Here is a 26,746-nt window from a genome sequence, read left to right as displayed (position 1 = left end):
TATTTTTAAATTATTATTATTAATAAGTAAAATATCATTTTAGATAGCAGCAAAAGATTTCGGCGGACTATACACATTTAAAATACGAGTAATTTAGGGTTATACTACATAGGGCGTTCCCAAACACAACAACACTAAGTGACGTCTGTCAACGTGAATGACACTTAGCCACGACGCGACGTGGAAGTAGTGTTTTTGATAACAGACTGCAGAGTACCGGGATGATGGTGATATTTGTCAATCAATACTTGGCGTGCTATACTAAGTTATGGCGGTGCGTTTACTTGGACAGTTTGCTGATGACTCGGATCAGGGCTCCATTCTCGTCCTTCAATCGCTGGTTTTCAGCTTGGAGCGTTTGTTGGTACTGAAAATGTGATAATGTTAAATTAATATGTGGATTCTACTGATATAAAGGAACAGTTCGATGAATTAAGTTTTATTACAAATGGTCACGGTTTATAATATTTTATATTATTAAAATAATAATAAAATGAAACCAATTTAATGGGAACAATAGGGTAGAACGTCAAAGGTGCTTTAACAAAAATGAATATGGGGTCCTACCACCTCTACAAGACAGTTTTAGTGGCGGGAGATAGAGGGCGCTCTAAGCAGTGTATAGCGCCATCTTGTTTTTACAACTAGAACAGTCTTACTATGACAGTGATAGGCAGTGGTGATGGTGGTAGTTGCCCAGACTTATAACAATGGGATTCAAATACACTTCCACAAGGATTTCACAAAAATACTATACTCAAGTTAATTTACATTAAATTTTGGTAAAACCAAACGTTTGTGAACAACATCCAGAGGAAAGGAGTTTACAATCACGATACACGATGCGTCAATACTAATTCTACTTCAAAAATGTGTTATCCAAACTCATACCCACACACTTTCTCTCTGAACTCAAAATACTTTTATCCATCAAAATTATGAATATTTGAATTTGAATATGGGAAACGAAAAATTTTGTCAGAAGTGGTCAAAAATATCTAAATTGACAATGACGTGTAATTCATTCTTGTATGTGTAATAAAAAAGTATGATAATGTAAAACTCCATCCAATGAAGTAAGAAAAATGAATGTATAATAAAGTGGAAAATCTCTTTATAAAAGCCTAGGTTAATTGACCAGTCTTCAATAATACTCATTAAATTGTATTGCACCTTATTTGAATGTAATGTCACGTTTTAACCATTTATACGATTTTAAAACAACAATAAACTGGAACATTGATGCACTGAGAAAACTCTTGCGGACAATTTGTGTGTCGGACAGAAATGACCGAAATTTTACTACAGGGCCTGTTAGCAAGATAAATTTCTCCGAGCAACTACTCTGTTCAATCATTGCAATGTATTGAACTGAAACTCTCGTCACATTTTTTTTATAGTAACTTTAGTGAGTATGATTCATTATAATTATTAACTTATCGAGATGGCCCGAATGGCAAGATTGTCGCAAGTTCGACTCGCGACTCCGCCGCGGCGTCCGCACTTGATTTAGGATTCCGCTTGGGTCCGATACTTGCCGGGCAATCTCGACAAAGACGCGTGAGTAAACCGTTGCATCATTTAATAAAGATTTTCTGCTGTTTTAATTTTGTTCGTTATCTTTTTTAAGGTGACGTAACATTGTCTTCCTGTGGTCGTTTCTGTGCGGCAAACAGACTGTTAGTCTTCTCCACGACATAATATCTAAAGCTATATCGCATTATGTACAATGCACGGCGCGTGCAGGTTAGGAGATTAAAACTAAAATTAAGCTTTGTAGAGACCAACATTGACATGTTTGTATTTTGCAGTTATTTTTATCTATGTTGTATTTATATTGCATCCTATAAAAAGTTTTTTTTACTTGCCTTGATGATTCTATTAATAATAAGAATAAATAATTTCAGTGACCAGTGGTAGATAATCTCTTCGTGCCTACAAATATTTTCAAACACCGTCCAATGTGTTAATAGGCTGGGGCTAAACTTTGATCTATATGAGGGACATCAGTGGCTTTTTATTACGTATAATGAAATGTTGGTCAAAAAATTCATACCCAATTCTTAATTTTGCTTTCAAACACTGACTAGTTTTATATAACAAATTTTGTTATTAGCAAGTCAAGTGTTTATAGCCTTACTTAGATTTCTTCAGCGTTACAGTAAGCATAGCCTAATAAACCTCACGACTAACTATAGTTTCGATAGAACACAATGGATGGGGCGCGTGCATGCAATGTATCGGGCACACGCGATACGTACGATACGAACGACAGAGTTCACTTACACGCGCGGCCGACTTTCCTTGAAGTACGTACGACTAGACAAATGCGGTAAACTTAGAAACGCATTATTAAAAAAATCGTATTGTTATGCGTTTTTCAAAGTACTAGTTTTCCGCAATCAAAATTATTGACTATATCTTTAGTTAAATAAAGCACGTAGACCAAGATATTCGGTTTTTCGCTTAACTCAATTCAACAATTTTGTCAACTGACTAAAAGCTTACCATCGGTGTCCAAGTTACATGGAATCTACCAACAAAAGATTTCAATTTTGTGGCAATGAAGAAAAATTTTTGAATATTTTTTTACTCTTTATCCACGTAATCCAATATTGCATTTGTGAAGTCGTGTAATGTCTTAGGAAATCGGTTCCACGCTAGGCATGCGCCATTGTCTCTGCACGCAAGTTAGATATGAACCATGCATGCTCGCCATAACACACTGTTAATCATAGTGGGGACTCGCGACATACACGATGCTGCGCGACTGTGCTATGGCTATTGTCGTCTCGCTCACACGCCGCTGATTATACTGTGATAGTGTAGACCGAGAATGTTTCGCAGAGTTCGTATTTAAATCAAGTGAAACTGCCTTTATCTTTTATGTTTAACCCTTATCCTATATGTAAAACTGACTGCTATTTTATGTTTAGAATGCAGCAAAAGTAATTCCTAACTGCTTTGTCTAAGCTTATCATTGTTTTATTTGAAGAAGTTGGCCTCGGTAAAGAGCAGTCGATCTGTAAGAGCGCTAAGAGTTATTCGATTATCGCACTCAAAAATCTCACTTTTGTTATAAAGCCAAAAAAGTGTGTATGCAATTAAAAATAAAAACAATGAGAGTGAGTAAAACGTAAATATCACTCGTATGAAAGTTAGGTCACACGTTCTTGTTCCACCGCGGGAAACAAGTCAAAAGCGTGCCAAAGCGTTCATATCATGTAAATAATTGGCTTAAACATTATAGTACATAGCATGCACGTTACCACTAATTTGCCGTGGTTAAATAAGAACGTGTAAGAATGCCTAGCAAAAGTATCAACAGTGTTGGTGTGTAAAACTTGTGAATATATCAACGTGTAAGCGAGAGCGACGACAGGTTTAGTACGGGCGCAAGCCGCACGGTGTCGCCACTGAGCTGGACGCTCAATTAATATACACATTTACCTATTTGGCGGCAGAGTTGGTCAATTTGCTCACGACCCGCGTAAGGGCACGATTCTCAGCCCTCAGCCTTTCGTTCTCGGCTTTTAGCTTTTGCAATTGCTATAAAACGAACACGAACATGTCAATTTTATTATTATGTCCTTAGTTGTTCGGCGGCAACAGCTATCTTGACGTCCGCCATTTTGGTTTAGACTCAAACCTTTACAGCTATCGGTTATTCCATACTTAAATATATATAAATAATGTTTAGAGATATATATAATGTGTTGTGTAGGTGTCCGCCACAAGATGGGTATTTAAATAGTGCAGTGCTTAGTTACCTTTAATTCTTCCTCCATCTCTGATAATTTCCTTTCCATGGCCCTTTTTTCTCGTTTCTCGATTTCAGACAACGAGTTTTGATTCTGAAAATAACGAAAAAGAAGAATTTAATAATCTTCTTCTGGCATTGCTACGTACGACGCAACGAGTTATTCCATTAAATCAAAAACATAGGATCATTCAGTACAAATCTTAATAACTACATTATGATCAATCGCGAGCATTGCCAAACAGAATTTAATAAATTATTACATATAATGTTTTTTGCAATCGAAAGCCCTGTGAAACAGCAAAGCATATGCGCCCATAAATATGAATATGTAAGGTTGGAAACTCGCGCCAATCTGTCAGCTGTCTATGCACATAATTAGTGCTGTGACGTAGGCGGGAATTAGTCAAACCATTGAAAATAGTCGAGCTAACTACTCAAGAAAAACACCTAGTCACGGCGAAGGTGAAACGCACGTTAGACATACGCGTAATATTAATAGCCGTGCGCGTTTCATTTACGAAGAATAGTGTAGGAATTAAACAAGAAATGAGAAAATTATTAATTGATGCAGTAGTGCGATAGTGGAATACAACATACAGCTGAATAGACATAGTTGCCAGATGATTTTACAAATCGACCAAATATAACATTTTTTTTTTTTTCATTAATTTTGCGCACAAAATTCAAAATTCGCTTAGGCACAAATACTAAAATAATTAATAGCTTGCTTGTTATTTATATGTTGAGAATGTTATAAATTAAATGTATTAAATAGTATTTTTGCCCACAGACTTGGAGAGACAAAATGGCAAAAGGCAAAATATTTTCAAAACGTTAACACAAAAGATCGTTTAAATACTGGCATTCTTTTGGCACATCTTTAAATCATGGAAGAGCTTTCCTCCTTGTTCTGATGCTGTCTATAAATACAAACCATATATCCAGTCAATTTGCATGTCATAAAATTTAATTTCTTCAAATGAGAAGCAGAAACGCTAAGCTTGAGCGCTGAGCAATAATACTGGTCAGAGAGAAAAACTAAGTACAAAATGACCACGGTTATACAATAATATCGATTTTCTATTACAAACCGAACTCGGCAAAAATGGATCTTTTTAGTTTACCCTGATTAGGGGAATCAAATACTAAGAGTAGTAAAGTTCGTACCAATTTCGACTAAACTGTTAATTTTTTCATACACTGAACGGTAATCACGTGCAATTGCTGTTTAGAAGAAGCCAATTTCTCGCGGAATCAACAACCTTTTCAGTTAGTTGGGAATACTATAGATATGCTATATCACCATCTATGTACCTCTGTCTGGCCCTAATCTTAAGCAAGTTTTTTTACGTATAGATCTGTATGAGACTTTTTCAAAACTATATACTTAATTTCTGAACTATAGATTGTGAAGAAACTGGCAAAGGGTGAAGGAAAAAAAGAAATAGCAAGTAAGCATGGTAACGGATACTCAATTTCTGATAATATGGCAAGGGGTATCTAGGCTGGTATTTGAGGTGTCGGTGTCATACCACTTGAGTGAGCCTGGTGATGGTGGCGCGTGCCTCGCGCAGCTGCTGCTCGGAGGTGGCGAGCAGCGCGCGCAGGCGGCGCACCTCGCTCGCGGACGCCTCGTACAGCGCCTTGTAGTCCTTGTCTTCGCCCTCCTCTGTGCGTTCGCTGCCAGACTGGAAACAAACACGAAATCATCAGTATTGTCTCTCAAGTTATATTATTTACTATTATTAGCCATAAGTGTCCCAATGGAGAAGGGCTCCCTCCCATCCTTACAATTATCTCAGTCTATGGCTAACAGCGGCCAGTTATGCGCAAGGTATCAAGCTCATCAAATTCTTAGTATTTAACGGCCAACGACTTACTAACTAAACATAGGCGTCTAACATAGATTAACAGATAATTTTAGCCATCGTATCAAAAGAAATAAATCAATGTATAGATATATCAAAGAAGGAAACATAAAAGTTTTTTTAACTAACAGAACCAGATCAATAGCCAAGCTTATAAATAGGCATGATAAACTAAAACAAAAGCTGTAAAAAGAACGTGAATCTTATTGATCGTTTCGATATAAAGTTAAAATGAGTTACACTAGAAGACGTAGGTACATAGGTATCAAGTAAATCTTGTCACCGAAAATTAAACTAAAAATGTAAACGTGGAATAATTGCAACAGTAACTTATGTTCGTCCGTCAATAGTACCATTTTAAAGTTTTCAAGAAATCATAAAATTTCGTAAGTTCTACTACTAAGTATATTAAATATGGTCACTATGCCCTAGAATAATGTTCCTGACGTGAAACTATGAAAATAAGAAACTGGTTTGTTTGTAATACGTCAACAATTCAAGGACTTGAGCTGAAGGTTTAATACAAGTATGAATGAAATAAACCCGTATAAATGTACATTGTCATACGGGTATATTTGTAAACAAAGAAGTTGTAAAGCTTTAACGTTTTTAATAAGTCCACATACACAGTATCCATCGGAAGCGAGGGAATTTAAACTGAGGGAGCGTGAGTCAAGTGCGCCTGATGTTTCTAGCGAGCCCAGTGAGCGCGAGCGCTCTTTGTCCAGGTTGCTGGCTTTGTTCGCGCGGTGCTTGCGCTCGGGTCGCACGGGCGGGACGTCGGGCAGGGGCTCCGGCACCGCCACCGGTGCCGGAGCCTCCACGGGCACCTCGGCCGGCTCCTGAACCTTCGCCGGCGGCACTGGCTTTGGCTTAAAGTCCTTTTTGCTGGCCAACAATCTCTTATCCAACTTTTTCAGCACTGGTGTCATCAAATTTAGTGAACCCAAAGTCGCACTACTTAAGTAAACGCCCCCATATCCCGAACTCGTACCACCGTATATACCGAGGTTAGACGATGGCCGCCCCAGTCCCGCACTGTAAGGGTTATAGTTTCTGTATGCGCTAGAACTGTAGTTTGAATAGTTATTTGAATAAGGGCTGTACTGACTGCCGAGCATCGTGCCCAGCATGCTGGGAGACGAGCTGTAGTGCGAGGTAAGGCTCCGCGGCCTCGAAGTATATCTATCCTGTTTCCGACTCATTTTGTGCACATTTCACTAAGACAAGAAGCAAAACAATCGGCGTGTGAACGCCGCACGGTACGTAAACACACTGAACTGTTGCGAGAGTTTTATTCTCCGCCGAGTGAAAATATTGTGAGCGCCCACGCCGCGGGCGGCAGGATCGCGCGTGTGTGACGCCGGTGACGCACTGATATGTTCAGACGGGAGGGCGATATCCACGGACACGTGAGACGGACATCACCTGTAAATATACCGACGTAACGCGGGGAGCGCCGGCCGGTGGCGCGTGCCCCGAAACCGCCGCGACACAAGGACGCAACGCAAATAGAGATTACAGCCCTCTATTATTATCAGCGACGCCTCATCAATCAGGTCGACGGTTTACTTCATAATTAGTTCGGCGATCGAAGGCCGCTCGAGACCGTGCCTCCGCCCCAATCGTGGAACTACAAAACGCACTAAAAATAAACTCGCACCTCCTATAAACATTGTACGTTATACCAAACATAAATAAAACCTGCAGATACCGGGAACTGAGTGCATCGCAATCTCAGAACACACTCATTCCTAAAAGCTTCAGTATCATGCAGTCCAAGTTCTAATTTATGAAACGCGCATCACTTTCTGTTCTTTGTATTGTGCTATATATACATTCTATTTTCAAGTTTATGCGTCTCGGGTTCTAAAAGCGGTGACCCAAATAATACTGAACTCTCAAAACATTTAACTAGAATGTTGAACCGCTCGAGTCCAAAGTTAATTCCAATATACTTCAACACATTCCAAATCATACGTTGTATTTTATTGCTGCCTTATGTTCCTTAATATTATTAAGAACGTATTTTATACTGTCTTCAAAATTACGTCGAGAATTCATTGAGTCGGTGTCCTAATTCTATTTCCTACCGGCTTGTCGACTGTTCGCGCAGAAATCGTTTTTCAAAATTTCGTCATTTACTCCAAAATTTATTTAGAATTAGTCTCGTGAAACTCGGCCGTTAACACTTGGAGCCACGTGGGCGAGAGACGCTACGCCGTCAACACGACATTTGTACTACTTTATGGACATTGAAAAAGTAGTTATAAATCGTTTGTAAACCATAAAATCAGCGTCGTAGCACTTGGCTAATGAAGATGTTATATCAGTCACGCGATAATTCTCGTCGCAACGAGAATTAACGGGTCAAGGGTGTGTTGAGGAAGTTATCTAGGTTTTATACTGTTTTTCTATTACGAGCTCTTGTTTATTATAGTTTCCTGTTTTGACATGTCAAAGGAAAGCGAATATATTTTCGTCTTACATCTACAAAAAGTGTCTCTATGATCTTGCGAAATGATTAATATGTCCCGCCCGTGTTTACGTAATACATATTCGCGCGGTTTGTGATGTTAAGTGATAGTTTCGGCATCACCCACGTGAAACAGTAGTTATTACATAAAGTATTAACGTTAAGGCGGTTATTGTGGATGGGCCGGTGACGTCAAGGGCCATGTGTGCAGTAAAGTCGGCATCATAAACGGATACGCTAAAAATAATAATCGCCTCAGATCACCGTTCGATCCTACCAAAGATGATAAATATTACAGCATACATACAATGCATGTGAACCACACATTCCAAAATGGAAAAAATGCGACGAATGCGACAAAAATATAGAAGAACTAGCTGACCCAGCAAACGTTGTTTTGCCTAATATTTTTTTTTTAGTTGTATGTCCTCTATAGGCTCTATACACCCTATCCTGGTAACAAGGACAAATACCCTTTATGATGACGCCCAACACTTCTGGGCCAGTAGACGGTGGGGCAGGTGTTGTGGCGCAACTTGGCGGAAGCCTAGGAAGATAGCCAGGAGTGCACCGCGATAGGCTGAGCTTCATTAAATGATTGTTAAATTATTTTCTTAGATGTAAAACAATACTTCACTAACGCGGAACTCAAGTCAAAATATTTAGATATATATACAGACTCATTCATTTAAGTCAATTTTGGTCTAAAATAGAACGATCGGCGGACATGCTACTGCCTAGTAACTACGCTTAGCTCTAACGCAGTTAATACTAACAACTCTAGACATTCTATTGACAAGCTATTAACAAGTAGTTTCCAGTGGCGCCGACATACGTTTTATCAACAATTCGTGGAAACATTCTAACATACTGTTCCTATAAATGTTTTGCGAAATTCCGTTTAGTTTACAACGTGGTTAAGACCCACTTGCTAATATAAGCGATGAGTGTCTCTAGTTTCAGTAGGTTGTTTAGGTCTGGAAAATTTCTAGTTGACATAACTGTTTTACAACCGACTTATTAGGTGGGAACTGGTCATTTTGCATCAGTAATTTCATGTCTTATATTACCTCAATTGAGCCAAAAATTTTAAACGAACGATTTTTGATTTAGCAATATCTTAGATATCTCTTTTTACGGTTATAAACAGAATGTCTGACTTTGTCTGCGTTTATTTCAATAACTTGAATGCCGATACAAGCGTTTAGCATTAAGTTAGCTCCATCTAAATGAAGTAGCCGGAGGTGGCGCCAATATATAGTGTCCCAAAATATAGATATTAGTGTCCCAAATTCGTGAGCCGACAAATTTTTGTTTGTTTAAACTTTAATTTTCTGGTATACTACAAATGAAAAATATTTCTTAGTCTGGTGAGAAAAGAAGAGAAGGAGATGAAGATACCTGAAATGATAAATGTGTACATTAAATGAGATCCATCCGTCCTGTTCCCAATCATATGAGTTGGGCGCAAAATTTTACACAACAAAGTTTCGTCAATTGTTTTAAATCTGAAGCCGACTTATGACTTTACCGAAACTTAAGATTACAGTAGGCCAAAAATTGACAAAGCATATCAGTGCATATTTAAATAATGTTTACAAAATCTTTAAACGTAGTTGAGTAGTGACCATTCAAACGCGATTTATGCGTCGTTCAGCGCAGGTTTGGAAGTGTGCCAGCTTTCGCCACGTTCACCACAAGAACCTGGATGTTTATTGTGGAGCTCAGACATACAAAGATGTACTACTTTTTCGTAAGAATTGATTTCCTGAATGACGACTATGTTAATGGAGGTAGTAAGGAATTATTTTTGAAATATAAACTAAATGGATTATCGTTTATAAAGGAGCTTCGACGGACAACATATCGAACTATGTTCACGGTGTCCGTTTTCTTGAGATAGGAGAGCATTCTTATCAATGCTCTCCTATCTCAAGCTAATAAAATGGAGGAGACAGTTACCTAATAACATATTCAGGACAGATACACAACCATTGTGATGTTACACAAGAACACACATATATTTATCATCGGATAGTGAATCAGTCATCGAGAAAGAGCACATTTTAGTAAATCGACATCGCAATCTGTCACCCGGCGACAGAGTGACTAAGGTGTAGTGACAAGCTGTCGAGTTATCTTTGGCTAGAGTTTCTTTATCATTGAACCCACATATTCTCACGGAGCCGCAAGATCATTGATCTCTTCACTTTAGATTATTTGTTACGTCGTGTCGTCTAGTTACTATCTCGACGACTTTCTTTGTGTAACATTTTGCGACAGGTAATATGTGGGTCGATGACATAATAAAGGTCTCGGGTCGAGTCTGGATGAGGCTAGCACAGGACCGTATAAATTGGCACGAGAAAGGGGAGGCCTATGCCCAGCAGTGGGAGGATAAAGGCTGTGGATGATGATGATGATGAATATGTGGAAATCATGAGACGTGATGTCTGGATATCGATTATTCATTTTAGTTGACGATTTAAGTCAAGAAGATAAGTGAAGCTACATAGTAGGTATATTTCTAAAACCGAATTGAATAATTGGTTCAACACACGGAATGACAATCATTGTCATTTTTTTGTTTTCTGCCAGATTTTTTTGGATTTTCGTTTTCATTACTAATATTATGTAAGCAGATCATTTTTTTCTTAGACTTGTAATGGAGACTTATTAAAAGTGCTCAAAACAAACTTCAAAAAACACCATCGACTTTTTGGACGTTACCAAGGAAGCTTTTTAAGAACAACCATTACTGTCCTTTGACGCAGGAACCTTTCACCGGGGCATATACATTGGCAGAAAACATATGTTTAGCCATGACGTTCGACATCGCCTGCCAAAGACGAGTCTCTTTCAAGATGGTCGTATTTCGTTGACCTTGTATTGAAGCTCATAAATAATGCGGTGTCACTCATAATATTAGCAAGTGAATCATTGAGGAGCAACGAACACTGGTAGTTTACAAAAAAACCGAAGCTACTGTCTTAGACCAAACGTATAGATTACTCTTGAATTTATTATACCTAGGGCTTTTATTTACGTCAAAGAAGATCAAGTACACAAGTATTTCTACATACAACTAAGCTATGACTACGATTTCATGCTGGGTATAATAAGAATTTTGAAAACTTGTCGACGATGAATGAGGAGCTGTCGATAAGAGGAGTCATAATTATTATGAAATAAAGACCTGATAACGAGTCATTGGATTTCTATTGAAGCTTTTCCCCAACCAGAAAACCTTTTCAAATGATTATTATTATGGGATCTTTCAATTTAATTGTTTTTATCTGAAATAAATCATCTGAAGCCGTCAAATGGGCTGTCATGTATTTAGACAGCAACTGACATGCCATCACAAAATCAGTTTTTCAAAAAGTTCTTGTTAAAAGAGGGAGTATTTGATTTATTTTTCAACTGATTCGAAAAAGAGAAAGTTCTCAATTCGTATGTTTTGTATTTTCATTACGTTTGTTACCTGAAAACTTCAGACTGGATGAACCAATTTTGGGGATTGTTTTAATTAAACGTGGAACAGCTGTCATTTGGTTTTTCATGAAGTTTTGCTCCGTAGTTTTAATTAGAAGTCGTTGGTTGATATATCCAGAGGTTTTGTTTAAAAAAAATATATACAGGGTGTCCCAAAACTCAACGATAATCTGAGACCGGATGAAAGGCCAAGTGATAACAGATCAGGGAAAAATATACAAAAAATACCATATCACTCAGTTCAGCGATAAGAGACATTTAAAAAGTTGAAATTCGACATCCCTCGTCGCATTTTTAAGTCCTGTGATCACCAATATGACAATTTCACTGTAAGTATTTTAATTCCGGGATCTTCATTAACGATTCTATTATACGAAACTATAAATTAATGCAATGAAAAAAAAATTTTTTTTTTTTTTCAAAAAATTGAAACAGATTCTTTTTCCCTGATCTGTTATCACTTGGCCTTTCATCCGGTCTCAGATTATCGTTGAGTTTTGGGACACCCTGTATATACGAGATTTTGTATTTGGTAGTTTTAATTTATATGAAATGTGTATTCGTCGTCGTATCCTTTTTTGGTGCGTTACAGACAAACAGAAATACCTTGGCTAGTTCAACTATCAATAAAATTTTGTACTTACTTAGATTTGCTAGTGCTAGTAATATGCCATGGAAACCGAACATTTAGCATGGTTAACGACACCATATTCAAAACTTTCATGCTACATATAAATCTTTAACATCGACATGGACCAAATGTTTTAAGAGGACTTGCCAAGAATTACTACATTAAAATGGAATTAAATATGATTGCACTGATGATCACGTAGAGATGTTCCTCTGGAAGTGCATGAACAACTGAAGATTTCCGGACTATACATGTTTTTTGTTGAGAACGATTACAGTAGGATTCTGCTGTTAACCTACTATGTTTCTCATGCTTAATATAAAGTAAGTGAATGGGATTGTATTCAGAAGATTTTTTTACGGGTTTATGGACTTTATTTTCAACTTCATCATCATTCATTATCATCCTAGCCCTCAACAGCCGGTACCCACACTTTAACGTGCCTTCCGTAACAAGGAGAAACTCGTTATGACAAAGATGGTCACTCATCCATGGACTAGCTTAACCTCTGATCGATCAACTTGTGCACTTGTATTTAAGCCATGAGCTCATCTTATTACCAACTACATTAACAGATATTCAGGAAAATTGAGAAATACTCTGATACGCAATTAAATTCGCATAAACGTTAAAAATGGGTTATGAGATCAACGAAATGGGAATTTTGGTCCACTCTGCGGATCTTTGTTTACAATTGAATATTTAGGTCTGCGATCAACTCGTATAATTATTTATTTACTTGGAAGCATTCTTTCAAAATGAATGCGCATTTTGAAAACAGATTATATTATCAGAAATACGATACGATAGTTATTATATGACATGCATTACTTCAGTATATGTCGAAACATCTCAACTAAAAATCTTACGAAAAACGTTTTCTTGATATAAATGTGTGGTTATTAACAGGTTCCGATAAAAATAACTCACAAAACAAACAATAGCCGAACGGATAACAATATACATAACTAATGTGCAATACAAAGTGGTAATAAGTGCGTAATCTTAAAATAAGCCAATATTTCTTCAGTTAGAAACAAGCACTAATCTTCTTGAATGCTTGTCAAAACATAGACAAAATACTGTCTAACGTGTAAAAATAATTTTCTTTTCGTTTGCGTGAATTTCTAACAATCTATATAAATCAAACCGACCAGCTGAGTTCATACCGTTTGACGAATACGAGTTACGATATAACAGCCAGAAATACTCGGCAGCTATTGTTTCGTGACGTCAGCGGCGAGGTGGTCGCCGCTAAAATGACGCTTGTATCACAGGAAATGTTATAATAAACGCGAGGGTCATCTTTAATTCACTTTATAAGAATTTTAGGATGTAATTTATTTTCTAGATAAATGTCATGTCGTCTGTCAGCTCTGAGCAATATTAAACTACTATTTTAGTTGCAGTTTGAACGCTCGCGTTGGTTTTGCGTGGAATTTTTGTAAAATATAAAAAGGTTAGTAAAAGCTTTCAGGCTTGTGTTTGGAGGACCAGTATTTTTAATTATGAAAAAAAAACTAATTTTTTACATTCGTTATTGAATCGAACAGGAGAAAAGAAATCTGACTTCGTACTAGATGTATAATATATTACTTTTTGAAAGAAAATTAAACACAATATTTATTAAATGTAACATTATCGTAGTAATGCAGATTATTGCATCTGAAAGGGCTCGCGTTGGCACTCCGTAATTTTCAACAACGATTAATCGTTTAACGCAGTGTCATTTTATTAGCCACTAAACGAAACACAAGCAGGTGCTAGCGATTAAAACATTGTTTCATTCCCGTTGCCTAATAGATATTATGAGCGGGTTAATTGTTTGCTATAAATAATAACTGTTTACAAATATGTGTGCTAGGAATACTAAAAACTGTTAGCAGATAAGAAATTGAGATTTAAGAATCGGAAAATGAACTTTTAACTAACCTGTCGAATTAAATACAGTTATCAATATTTTGTTAAGTAATCGCGATATACCTAAATCTAATTAGCTAGCTAATATTCAAGCTTCCAATTCAATAGTTCCAAAATCCATTGAGAGATTCTCTTTAGAAAAAGTAACCTATTAATCTTATCTAAAACGTCTAGTATTTATTTAAAAGCGTCATTTTAGTTCACAGTGACAATACGTCTTCAACAGGTGTATCAACTGTCACGAATGTAATGACCCAATAAATAACAATAGACGAAAACCGCGAACTCAAAGTAATTAGTAAAAGATTAGCGAGTTACGAAACAGTACGGTTGGGCGCCAAAATGTATGTAAACCTCTATGCTAGTAAGTAGATGTGACGCATGAGTAATGATCAAATTATTGGAATCAAGATGATATATTAACACTGTTATAAAGAAGGCCAAAAAATTGATAAAGATGACTCGGTTTTGTGCGCGGTTAGATATAAATGTTGCAAAAAATCGAGAGCATTAAGAATTTAACCCAGTATCTTCGAATCATTTACTATACATAACCATAGTTTAACATGAAATTAACATAAAATTTGTCAAATTTTATAACATACAACTTCTACTGAAAAGGACTTTGTATAATACCAAAATAACATCTCCCCAAAAAGCTTAAAATAAACATTTCAATACTTCGACGACACGGAAGCTCGGAAATATGAGTCATAAAACAAAAAGCGTCTGTCAAAACAGAAATAGTGTTGCAAGTCACGATAATACATAACGTATTGAGTACGAAATGTCACTGCCTACACGTAGGGGAAGATGCCAGGAACAAGGTGTCACGTGACAACTCAAAAGGGAACGACCAGTGGGTGGGAACATTTCTCCTAACCTCAAGACGAGATTAGTTCAAGGATAATAAAATTATATAAATTAATGATGTTATTTGTACGACTAAGGACTTCATTAAATTATATTGCTGGAGTTGTTTGTATGACGCATAATTATCGTGTTTATATCTTAATGGCTAGTTTGTATGGATTTGTACATATTTGGGTTTTGGTCGGTGGACGTGTGCAGCCGGCGCCATGTTGGCGGGTTCGACAGAGGAGATTTAAATAACAAACCACTGCATTTGTTATTATTAGTCATCGTGTTAAAATGTTATGTATACCTTTAATTGGTATCAAGCTTTATAACTTCTTAAAACTACGTTAATTAACCTAGGCGAAAATGCAGGAAACTTTTTCGAAACATCCCTCTTTAAGTTTCGAGTCTAACTCTAAAAGAAAATAAATGATTGCATTTGATTAATAGATTGTTTCAGAAATTTAATAACTATAAAAGGAGTAAGCGTAAGAAGTGCTCTTTCCGTCATTATGGGTGGTACTTCGGTTCACATACTTTCGAATCACTTCCAGACCACACCCGAACTCTGTTGATAAGTACTGAATTTTTGATTTGATCATCTAACTTCGCTTTTCAATGTACTTAAAATCGTTACCGGTGACCGAAAACTGCGAATATATGAGAAATGTCCGATCTAAATACGAAACTAAATGCAGTTTTCGACCGAAGAAGCGATTCCATCACAGTTCACACCTATAAAAATGTCATATTCTTGGTGGAACCACGTTATACAGTTAGTGGGATATAAAACCACAATGTATTTTGGCTATTGAAATCCACCATCGTCACGTTGCCTATAAATAACGCGAAGATTTCGAGAGCACCTTCCCACATAACACCAGTGCGAACATCAACAGCCAACTAACGGAGTAAACATAGAACCGATGAAAACATCTATTACAAGTAAATGCTTTGAATCTGAAACCACATGACCGAGTGTAGGTATGTGAAACCCTTGCTAATAGTAATATTTTCTCACTGTTTTATATACTTTGTGTTTTTATTTATCTATTTACACATACACATTACAAATGTACAAGGGCAGACTAAGGCCTGAAGCATTCTCTAACAGTCAACCAAAGCGTGATGCCGATATATCAAAAAGCAGTTGCATGAAAATTTGTCATAATTATGCTCATAATTAAAAACAGTACATTGGGAATAGTATGTCTTATTTCTTTAGTCGGCTTTTGGCAATTTTAAATCGAATATATAAAAATTATAATTTCCACAATTCTGTAAAATGAACTAACAAAAAGTATCGCGGTTAATATTTTCTGAGACGATTGTTTACAGATAACAAGGGCACTTGTAAAAAAAAACGAAACTGTATTACTTACTTTCCAAATTCATGGAATAATCGATTTTGCAGTTCACTTTCAATAATAATAAATACCCTAAAAAAACACACTAAATAAAAACCTCCTCCCTTTATAGTCTAAAATTCTTGTTAGTGAAATTAATGATATATTATTTCGTTTGTACTCACCGGTGGTGCTTCGGTATCCGCGTCGGCGCCCTCGCCGCCCCCGCCGCGGTCATTTACAATGTCCTGTAGACAAATATGGCGGGTCATAAATATAATCTAACGATCACGTATATTATACGATGATTACAATGAAGGCTCAATTAGGCGATGCGAGAAATATCATGCGTTTGCAATACATTGCGTAGCAGTGAAATTCTGGTATCAAATATGATTCATCATTGCCAGCAATGTATTTGTAATGCTTACACGATTCTCGCACCGTTTAAAATATTGACATTTATCATAATGTTGAGTGGCTTGCAATTAGACTACTATCATTAAAAAAAAGGTTTTTTTTATCACCGTTTATTTTTCAAAGTCTGAACGTACGCTATTTATAGGGAACTTATCACAACTGTATATTTGTTCCACTTAGTTCACGATAGTAACAAAAAGTTACACGTTATTACCACAATTCTTCTACGTTTAATTCCTATGATAATTTTCCCATCTCGGGGATTTATGTGGACCTGTAACAAGAGCAAGTTTAACTTACGTATAAACATGACATCTCTAAGAAAAAACGGAACTATGAACATAAACAATAGCCTTGTGTTTATATTGAATTTAATTATAGAATTTCTGAAGTATATTGCAAGGATTGTTTTTATTTTAAGTATTTGATGACGTAAGGTCTTCTATTATTTATTTCTTATAAATAGTTTTAATAAAACAATGGTTTATCTCAGGTAACCTACGGTCAAACATAACATTCATTTGCCCATACTGTGTTTTGGAATACACAAATTAACTGTTCATATCTACTACTATCTACGTATACGATAATATCCCTATAACATCAAAAAATATTAATCTGCATTTGTTTCTTTTCTAAGGCCGTGTATTGCTTCTCTAAATCAATGCGACAGCTGACATTTAAAAGGTGTGTCTCAACATCAGTAGTATTTGTTTATAAATATTATAAAAATAAGCTGCCCGGCTCAAATACACAAAAAGTGTGTCAACATTGTGACATTTACAAATACTTTAAATATCATTGCTGTGTGCAACGAAAGGGAGTTTTGTAATTATAATATTCATGATAATCTCTGTTTGTCTAGGATGAAATCAGGCCGTAATCTTTATCAAGGACTGTTCGTGGGACCTTATACCTAACAATATGCATTACTAAAACATAGTGCACACGTCTCCGCTGAGGCCGAGATAGGCCGAGTGGAGCGGACCGTTATAAGGTAACCGATCAAAAATTTCAAAGATTTGAAAGACTGCGATTGGGCACTTGAAGCTCTGCTCTACCGAACTGCACCCTTATGAGTAGGTCCATGGATATCCGTTAACCGGGACAATGTCGCTACTGCATTATAGTAGCTTAGCAAATCTTAAATTTCTCGAATGATTTGGGTCCCTTAAGTAGCCTTCATCTTATCATGTCTATGGTAACTACAATTTGGCGGCCCAGAAACTTGTTACGGGAATGGCATTCTCCGTGGCTTTCAGAAAATCCCCCACAGTAAGTGCAATCGGGGCATAACAGTGTGTCATAACAGCGTCTGCGGAACAATACCATTCCCGCACCGCAGATAGAATCATTTATAAATCCCCACCTTGCCAAGTTTTCCTTACTAGGGCCTACCTGGTTCCGGTGACGCAAGAGCCATCTCTTGTCAGGCCGAGGTAGACTATATCCGGGTGGGAGCTTTTCCGATGGTAAAACAAAGGGATTTGGTCAAACTACCAGCCATAATATCACATACATATTATAATATGGTAACTGGTCAATATGATACATGCATTTAATATGTTTATCATTGTGTGTAGTCTTACATCCATATCGACGTGTCCGACGCCGGTGGAGCGTCGCTTCGGCCGGCGCCGGCGCTGGATGACGTTGAGCGCGGCCTGCGTGCTCGCCGGCGACGCGTTGCTCGACGACTTGCTCTCGGTACTGCTCTCGCGTTCTTTCTCCTCTTCGCCAGTGAATTCTAGGGGAAAGTAAATTTTGGGACTTAAAATGGTGTTCAATTTTCTTTTATCGTTTAGGAACCAAGATGTCATTTTGTAAAAAGGAACCAATTTCTGCTTTGCAATCAAGCTAAACTCCATAGAAATGTTTATATAAACTTACTTAGTTGTCAAAGAAAAGGCATTCACCAACCTACAAGCCCATTGCGATCACTCGAAGTTTCTTGAAATTCTCCCCATAATAATAACAGTAACAGCCTGCAACTATAACATTTCCGAGTATAATCGCCCTCCCTTTTGAACTCAGACAATTTGGTGTGACTGACCTGTCCTGTTCTCGTCTTTTGGCAAGGAGGTGGTGGTATTCGTGTTGGAGCTGGCGGGCAGCCTGCGGTACGGCAGCGTGACGGTGGCCTCCGCCGCCGTCGCGGCCGTGCGCGGTGACGCCCGACCCGCGTCCTCTAGCTCAAACTGTTATAACATACCATCGAATTACAACTCACTTTTGAAACTAAGTTGATAAATAAAGCTATAGCACACATTAAACGCCGAATCAGTTAAAACATGTTTTGGAAAAGAATACATTTAGTGTCACTTTTTCGGGAGTCACTTTTTAATCATAATCAAAAGCTTTGCTAAGAGATGTTCATGAATGTTTGTTTGTGTCTTTCCTTGTTATTTTACTTGCCATTGTTACTCACGGTCGTTTTTAACTACAGCCGGTGTTTTCTTGAAACGATGTTATTATTTTCTATACACAGAAGTTATATTCAAATTGTACATTTGTCCAAAACATGGTTTACAAAAATCGGTCGTTCCAAACGACTCAGCGTTAAAAAGCTATATTATTTAATACACTGACCACTGACCAGCAAGTTTAGATACACTGACACTTATGATGTTTTAGGAAACTAGTGTCGAGATATACTGGTCAATTTTGTTGAGTTGTTATTTTAAGCAACATGTATTGATGCGACATGATTAGCTGTTAAACAGTCATAATAATAATAAGTCATAAATAATAAATAGCTTGTTCACATTAGGTTAATGCGGTATATTTATAATACCGTACTGATGTAATCGATTTTTAATGAATTAATCGATTATTTGTTAATCGATTTTCTTTGATTTCTCCGCCTACTAAATATTGTTGACCTGTTGATAGAAAAAGAAATTCTAAAAAGGTACCAGGTTTGTGCTGGCTTCATTTGGGTTTTAAAACGTTTAAATTTGTTTCCATTCTACAATGTATATTTCGATTTTGTGAACACACTATTTATTCTATACAGGTGCAGACCAAAATCCCTGAAAATCGAGCAAAATGCAGAAATATCGATGTGTGAAAATTTGCGAGCATTTCATGACCCTTACGTAGATCAAAAATAGTATTCCATATCCCAGATACAAATTTTAAGTATTTATAACAAAAAAAAATTGTTACCAGTTTTAGCAGGTTTACCCAAAAAGCGTTTAGCATTAAGCATGCACTTCGCACAAAAGATTTTAAACACCTACACAACCTAACTGTTTCAGAATGATAAATGAAAACTGTTCATTGTGAGCTGGAGGTAGAAATTTTGATCCAATGAATTAAAAAAAAGTTCTGAAAGAAATAGCGAGTCACAATATACAAATACATGCAAACATAGATGTGATGCTACATAGAACAGAACATAACTGTAGCAGATAACATGATACACAGTAAAATGGTTTTATGAAGTAGAGAAACGTGACGTCACAGCTTTGTATATTTGACATAACTTCATAAGCATTTCTGTTGCCCAGGTAACGTGCAAAACAAGATTGATCTGAGTATCAAGTAATCCGTACAAAGAAGCTTCACAGTTGACATGCCTAGGATGGTGCGAAAAAGTAGTGGACGAAAATGCTGACAATATGAATTCTGATGTTGGGAGAAAAATAAGTTTGAAACGACTAGTCTGACTACATACATTCATAATAACGTTTATATATCACCACCACGGTCGCATATATTTGAATGACGCCCATGACGCATTGGTAAGGCATGTGCAGAAATGACTAACGGACCACCGAAAAAGCGAATGTGCTTTATCTTGTAACCCGAACATGTGCATACAGATCAGCATGGCTTACACTATACGAGAAGTATTATATTACACTATTAAGGCAGCTTTTTTTCTTTGTATACATTCGTCTAGGTGGCAATTCAAGGTACGAGCGTGGCGGTCAGAGGGTTATCAATTTACATATCAAATTTTAAAACTAATTTTTGTATTACTGTTGTATTAAAGGCTTTACCCTCGTAAATGACGGAACTACAAGCTTCACCATAAAGGCAAAACTTTTAGTTTACCGTATGAAGCCATACACAGTAGGATATATAAGGAATGTCCCAAAATCAGAATTTGAAAACCGATTAGCGAAAAAGAATTTATTCACACCATGCGCGTCCCGTTTAGCGTCTGAGTAAAACAAGATCGTCGATCTAAAATATAAATGAAACTATTTCATTTGTTACCACTAATGTCAGAATACTAGTGTGTGTAAGTATTTAATTTTGAAATTGTAACTATTTATAATGTTAATAGAATTATTTACACGGCCATTCACGTCGAATACGGTGTAATTGGAAGAGGGCTATCAGAAAAAATATGATGTATCTGTTACAGCTAAAATGCCGCAGTGAAACTAAATGTAAGTTGAATGAAGTGTAGGATATGTTTATTGAAGCATATTTAAACAAGTATCATATAGAGACGTGATCAAAAATCCATGTGAATATTGAATTTCTATGAACATTATGTACTGGTAGTATGGATGTTTCAAGTAAGACTGATAAAAAGGGTGTTTTGCTGTCTTCAATAAATAACTTTTATCATGACCGAAATAAGACATTATATCGAATATCAAAGTACGAAAACTTGGTAAGTGTAATCATAAAACAGAAAACGATCAATACTGTTGCAAGCGTTGTAAAAGGATGTTTCGAGAAGCTTCTAGATCGACGATCTGGTTGTTTGTACAAGTATAGCCACCTTATTAGTGGGGTCGAGTCTTAGCCGCCACGAGGGGCGGCGCTCGCTGTTGGCGGCGATGGTGGCGGTGGCCGTCGCGGTCACGGACGCCAGCGCTAACGACACCGCCGCCTCACCGCTCGGGCGCGCCTATACCGGGTAACAACGACTGGTTCACTAGGCGTCTTAATCTTCTAATTTTATCAGTTTCACCTACACTATAACTTTACCTCTTTTCATTGACAAGCTTTTTTCAAACTATATTTTTTCTTGATCATACACTAATATGTAGGTATATCTCATTTAGATTTTAGAATTTGAGTAATTTGGTTTTTTATTACTGCATTTACATTTTCCAATTTTATGAACTTGGGTTATTCCGAAATTTACTAATCTTACAACTAATCATCAATCTTCTAATCTCATAAACTAATTTGCACCATAACTATTCAGAATCTACAGCCAATATTTAAGGTACAAAACCACCTCGTTGTATATTAATCTGATTCAAAACGATTTTTACGTTCACAACTAGAGATATGATGCGCTCTAAAACTAAATAAAATAAAAATTAACATCTACTGAATCGATTATTTCGTGTAATATTTAATGACATGATAATTAGAGACATTGTGATAATGGCTGTATTCACACAAAGTTGTCGACTGGATCCATGAGTTTTGGTGTAAAATTCACACAAAAATACAAACTCAACGTATGTACAATACTAAAGGGCTACTGCAAAATATAAGAAAAGAAAATAAAATATGGACCTGCTATTGCCTAAATGAAATAGGTGTTTTGTGAAATATTTTTTTTTCTTAAGATATCCAAAAGTTTCATACCCCAGTCAAATGTTAAACCTATTCAATAGTTAATTGCACTGAACCCCGTAACCAATTAGTCACTATTGTAAGTATTTTCGAAACAAAATTAATTTTATTAAATTTCTACTACCTTTTGTCCCTCTACTACCGAATACTATACGTTTGCTGACGTCATTGGCTTTACAAATAACCCGCCGACGTACTATGAGCCATTACAACAGGAATATTGCCGTTGTGGAAGCGAGACGCCGCTACAAGTAATAGATCAGGCATCCTGCTCCCGCATTATCGATAGAACTATTTTAATTGCTCATAGTATAGGGCTACAATTCAACGTTATTCGTAAAACCTTGTCTGACAGCATATTGTGAATATCGACTAGTTACAGTGTCCACATACCGTCGCTCCATTGTCTTGTGGCAAGGCCGTTGCAGCGGTCGGGGGCGCGGCGGCCGCTGGCGCCTCCTCCTTCTTCTGGGCCCCGGGTGAGGGACTCTCGGTCGTGCCATTACCAGCCTTCTTCTTCACCAACTGCTCAGCTGACTTGATCTCGTCCAACGTAACACCTTGAGTTGATCGTCGCGTCTCACGAACGCGTTTCGCGTGCGCTTTCCTTTGAGTTTCGCTTTCCTCGTCTCGGACGGGAGGAACGAACGACCTGCGAACACAAACACAGTTACAATATGTTCGTTTGTTGTCATATGAGTACAAACCAAGCATGAAACAAATCGGCAATCACAGATGTTAGACATGCATCGTCTATCTGACTTGGTTTTGATTATCACATCAAACGCAAATAAAAAATCGTCCGAGCACAAAACAGACGAAGCGCAAATAATAATCAACACACAGATAAAATCATTTGCTTGACAACGGGAACTGTTTTATTTTCTTTTTATTTAATAATATAAACCAATATTTTAATTTTAATATTTCTAGTTATTTTGTATAGTACTGTCATGATTACAATTCCCGTGACCAAGCATTTGATTGTTTATGACTATTACTTGAAGAAGTTCTTGAATATGTTCCCTGGAGACAATTTGGTGGGCGTGGTCGAGCTCGGTGACGAATTGCTAGTGTTCGACTCTACGCTCTCCGACGAACTGTTCACATAATACATTACTCGTAAACTGTATTAATGTTTTCTGCCTCATGTAGCAAAACTGCAATGTATAGCGAGCTTCTCAATCTAATAAATTTTAAAGTACGGTGCTCGTGACTGTTTTTTGGACATTGCACGTACTTCTGCTACAAGGCTCTTATATTTTCTACTTAAACAATATATTTATACAACATGCCGACTTAACCACCTGCAATATTTTAACAAACGTTTTATAAGTACCACATAATACTTAACATTACTTTCTATTTGTGTGTACAAGGTCTATGTACTACGAGTCTGTGTTTACCTGTTAGAAGATTGCAAGCAAGAGCATACCTTATCGGCACCCTGCATAAACTAACAGCTAAAATAGAGACTGAAAAAAATCTACAGAGAAGTTTGTTTACCAATTCAATAGCAATGGCTTAAATGATTGCAAAATTCAACTTTAAGTCACTGAGGCTAGATCAAAATTGTCTTGACAATTAATTCTGTTAACAGAGCATGCAACAGAATATTTATCAAAACAATTCATACGGCTACTCAATATACCTTAAATCTTGGAAGTTTAGGATCAAATTGTCTTGAAAACTATTCTAACAAGTTGAGAACAGTAGCAAAATTGAACCGTAACTTAAAGCATTAAGACTCAAATTGGTGTAACAAACTTTTCTGTGTCTACAGCATTCACAAGCACACAATACCTTCTGACGGTTGTCGTAGTCGTCGTGTTTGTCGGACTCGCGTTGGGCGTGGTTGTCGTCGGCCCGCTCCAAGTGTTCACGTCTCGCTCTCGTCTATCCGTTGGGTTTATTCTGTTTGAACACGTAACACTAACAATAACATCTAGGACATTTAACTAACTACTGAAACTAGTGATATGAAAAAATATTGTAAAGTGTATTTTTGTGATTCAATTTTGGGAAATTATAAGAAAATAGTTTTATCAGTTTATTAGATATTAAAAGAAATAAATTGCTTCTTCGTTTCTTGTACTCCGTTTTTGAGACAGATGTACTATATTTTTAAAGCCGAATCCACGTGCGTGAGTACCATTCGCCGAATCTAGTCTTAATTCATTAAGTATTTATGAAAGCTTTTATTAATTTAGTAAATGTATTTTAGCATTAGGTAACATTAGGTAAAAGGTACCAACTATGAATCCGGCTTTAAATTTGGTAGAAATTAATTACCAATTATAAGAATATATCCGTATATAATATTTAGCAGCCAATTCAAAACATCGCCAATTTATGCTTGTAATGTGTAAATAATATAAAAATATAGTAATAAACATACATACAAATATACACACAATATTGAAAGCGACATAGACATACACGTATAGACATTGAATAGTAAGCGTACGTTGCGTAACAATAAGTGATTATTGATGAAATATTAAAAAGTCATGTTATCATGAACGGGATCATTGTAGTTAGTTCAAGTCCACGTTTCTGAGGAGTGTTCTATACCAAATTCAAGTAGGCATTAGAAAACATATTTGTTTCTGCTTACGGATAATAAGAGCAGTCATGACAAAAGCACTGGACTGGACTGTGTAAACGAACCACAACAATCTAAAACTTAGTTCAAACGAGCACCTTGTTTGTACATCGTCGTTAGTACTCTCTGTCGCATTGTTAGTGTGTTCTTGAGTATTTTTCTTCTCGCCTGCGGGCTGCGGTGGCGGTATTGAGGGACAGGACGACGCCTTTATGCGTGCCGTCACGTCACGATACCGCTGGTAGAAGCTACAATGCACACAAGCATGCGACATGTACGTATAGAGCGACGCAGGCAACTTGACTAGTTGCTTCAGAATCGACCAATAGCATGGGTTTAATGACAGGTGATTGACCAATAGCGTGATAGAAAATATGTATCAACGAGATTTGAGTCCTGCACAAGTAGTCAAGTTCCATGCCTCCCTATACAGCTAATGCAATGTTAAATGTTATAGAGTTCACTTGGCTGGGCGATGCCAAGCGATCACTGAGAATGTTTTGTTAACGAAATTGTATAACGAATCCTTTACATATCATACGCATATAAAAATTCATCAAATAAAAGCTTATAAAGTACACATTTCGCTATACATTTTCGATTTGAAATATCTTACAAGGAAGCTAAAAAGAGTTTCATCAGTTGTTTAAATATGTTTTTATATCGCAGTTAACTTTAGTTAGCACATTATTACTTTATGTATTATATTTATTTGATAGAGCTGGCATATTAAAGAGGCGATATTAAAATGTATCGGAAGATTACCTACATTCTGCTCACTTCATGACAAATATCTAACTACATTTCTACAATGACTGAATGATAAAACTCTCAATTAAATGAGTAAGAAAAGTGGTTTGGGTTTGGATCAGGACAATTACATTAAACAGAACATCACATTACATATGAAGACATCACAATATATTTCTTGATAAGCTTAAAACCAATACCCCCAACCTATATATCAAGCAAATCACTATAAACCCTTTAATACAAATATCATATGTCACATTTAGATATTCCTACACTCAAAACGCAATAAATCTCTTAAGGACCTGTCCAAAATTCGTGTAAGAACATAATATGCTGCTGGTAATAGTGATAATTTTCCTCTAATTAGGCTTTAAAGAGGTTAGTTATCTCAATTGCATATAATTATTATTATTTTGTGAAGTCGCTGAACGGTTTTTTCTATTATGAGACCGATGATTGACATGCTTTTAGATTCAACAAATAATTCATATCATTTAAGATTAGCTTTAGACTGCAGTTCACATTTTCTCACGCTAATAATTATCCAAGATCGATTAGGTCATTGAACTCTCCTACGCGTTTCGTGACTAACCAAAATACTATTATATTATGATATATTGCTAGTTAAAAAAAATTAAGACTAGCACGATAGTTAATCTATAGATCCTAATAAATATACGACTATATTCAAATCAATTTTTGTTTAGAATGTTTTTAAAAGATATTTTAGTTACCATGCTAAATTTTAAAGACATGATATTAATTTAATATTTACAGTAATAGTTTCATATTGCACAACTATTCGTTTTCTCTAGACGTTCAATAAAAATAAAGTCTGGCTACTTGCCATTTCTGGCATCCTATCAATAGTTTTACGTTCTTTTTTACTGTTTTGATTATTTATTCGTCAGTTTCACAAGAAAGCATAAGACGAGCAATAAATAACATTCACAGACAACTTCTAGACTTCTCTGAATGCATCTAAACGAATGAAAGAGAAAAGATTTGATCTAAAAGATTTTAACTTACTTATACAAAATCTAAAATCAATGAAA

The 26,746-nt window shown here is 36.5% G+C and overlaps 1 protein-coding gene across 7 annotated transcripts in view; it reads right to left on the bottom strand.

Annotated features, from left to right (window-relative positions):
• Window positions 1-8: 8 nt before the first annotated feature.
• The window catches only part of LOC113508672 (protein phosphatase 1 regulatory subunit 12B), a 58,610-nt gene continuing 31,872 nt past the window's right edge, over window positions 9-26,746 (bottom strand). For 3 of the 7 annotated variants that reach the window (XM_026891756.1, XM_026891763.1, XM_026891794.1), the window contains 12 exons: window positions 25,037-25,186; window positions 24,137-24,247; window positions 23,335-23,433; window positions 22,727-22,985; window positions 21,522-21,650; window positions 18,831-18,975; window positions 18,367-18,524; window positions 16,543-16,605; window positions 5,296-5,451; window positions 3,771-3,854; window positions 3,451-3,549; window positions 280-367 (listed from right to left, as the gene is read on the bottom strand). In XM_026891756.1, coding sequence (XP_026747557.1) covers window positions 3,451-3,549; window positions 3,771-3,854; window positions 5,296-5,451; window positions 16,543-16,605; window positions 18,367-18,524; window positions 18,831-18,975; window positions 21,522-21,650; window positions 22,727-22,985; window positions 23,335-23,433; window positions 24,137-24,247; window positions 25,037-25,186 — 1,453 coding nt within the window. In that variant the 3' untranslated portion in view covers window positions 280-367. Of the gene's footprint in view, window positions 368-3,450; window positions 3,550-3,770; window positions 3,855-5,295; window positions 5,452-16,542; window positions 16,606-18,366; window positions 18,525-18,830; window positions 18,976-21,521; window positions 21,651-22,726; window positions 22,986-23,334; window positions 23,434-24,136; window positions 24,248-25,036; window positions 25,187-26,746 lie in introns of all 7 variants that reach the window. The other 4 variants (XM_026891770.1, XM_026891784.1, XM_026891777.1 and 1 more) reach the window with 4 other exon arrangements.

The sequence above is a fragment of the Trichoplusia ni genome, chromosome 1, assembly GCF_003590095.1.
Source record: "Trichoplusia ni isolate ovarian cell line Hi5 chromosome 1, tn1, whole genome shotgun sequence".
NCBI classification, from domain to species: Eukaryota; Metazoa; Arthropoda; class Insecta; order Lepidoptera; family Noctuidae; genus Trichoplusia; species Trichoplusia ni.
This window is presented reverse-complemented; position numbering and strand designations above follow the sequence as displayed.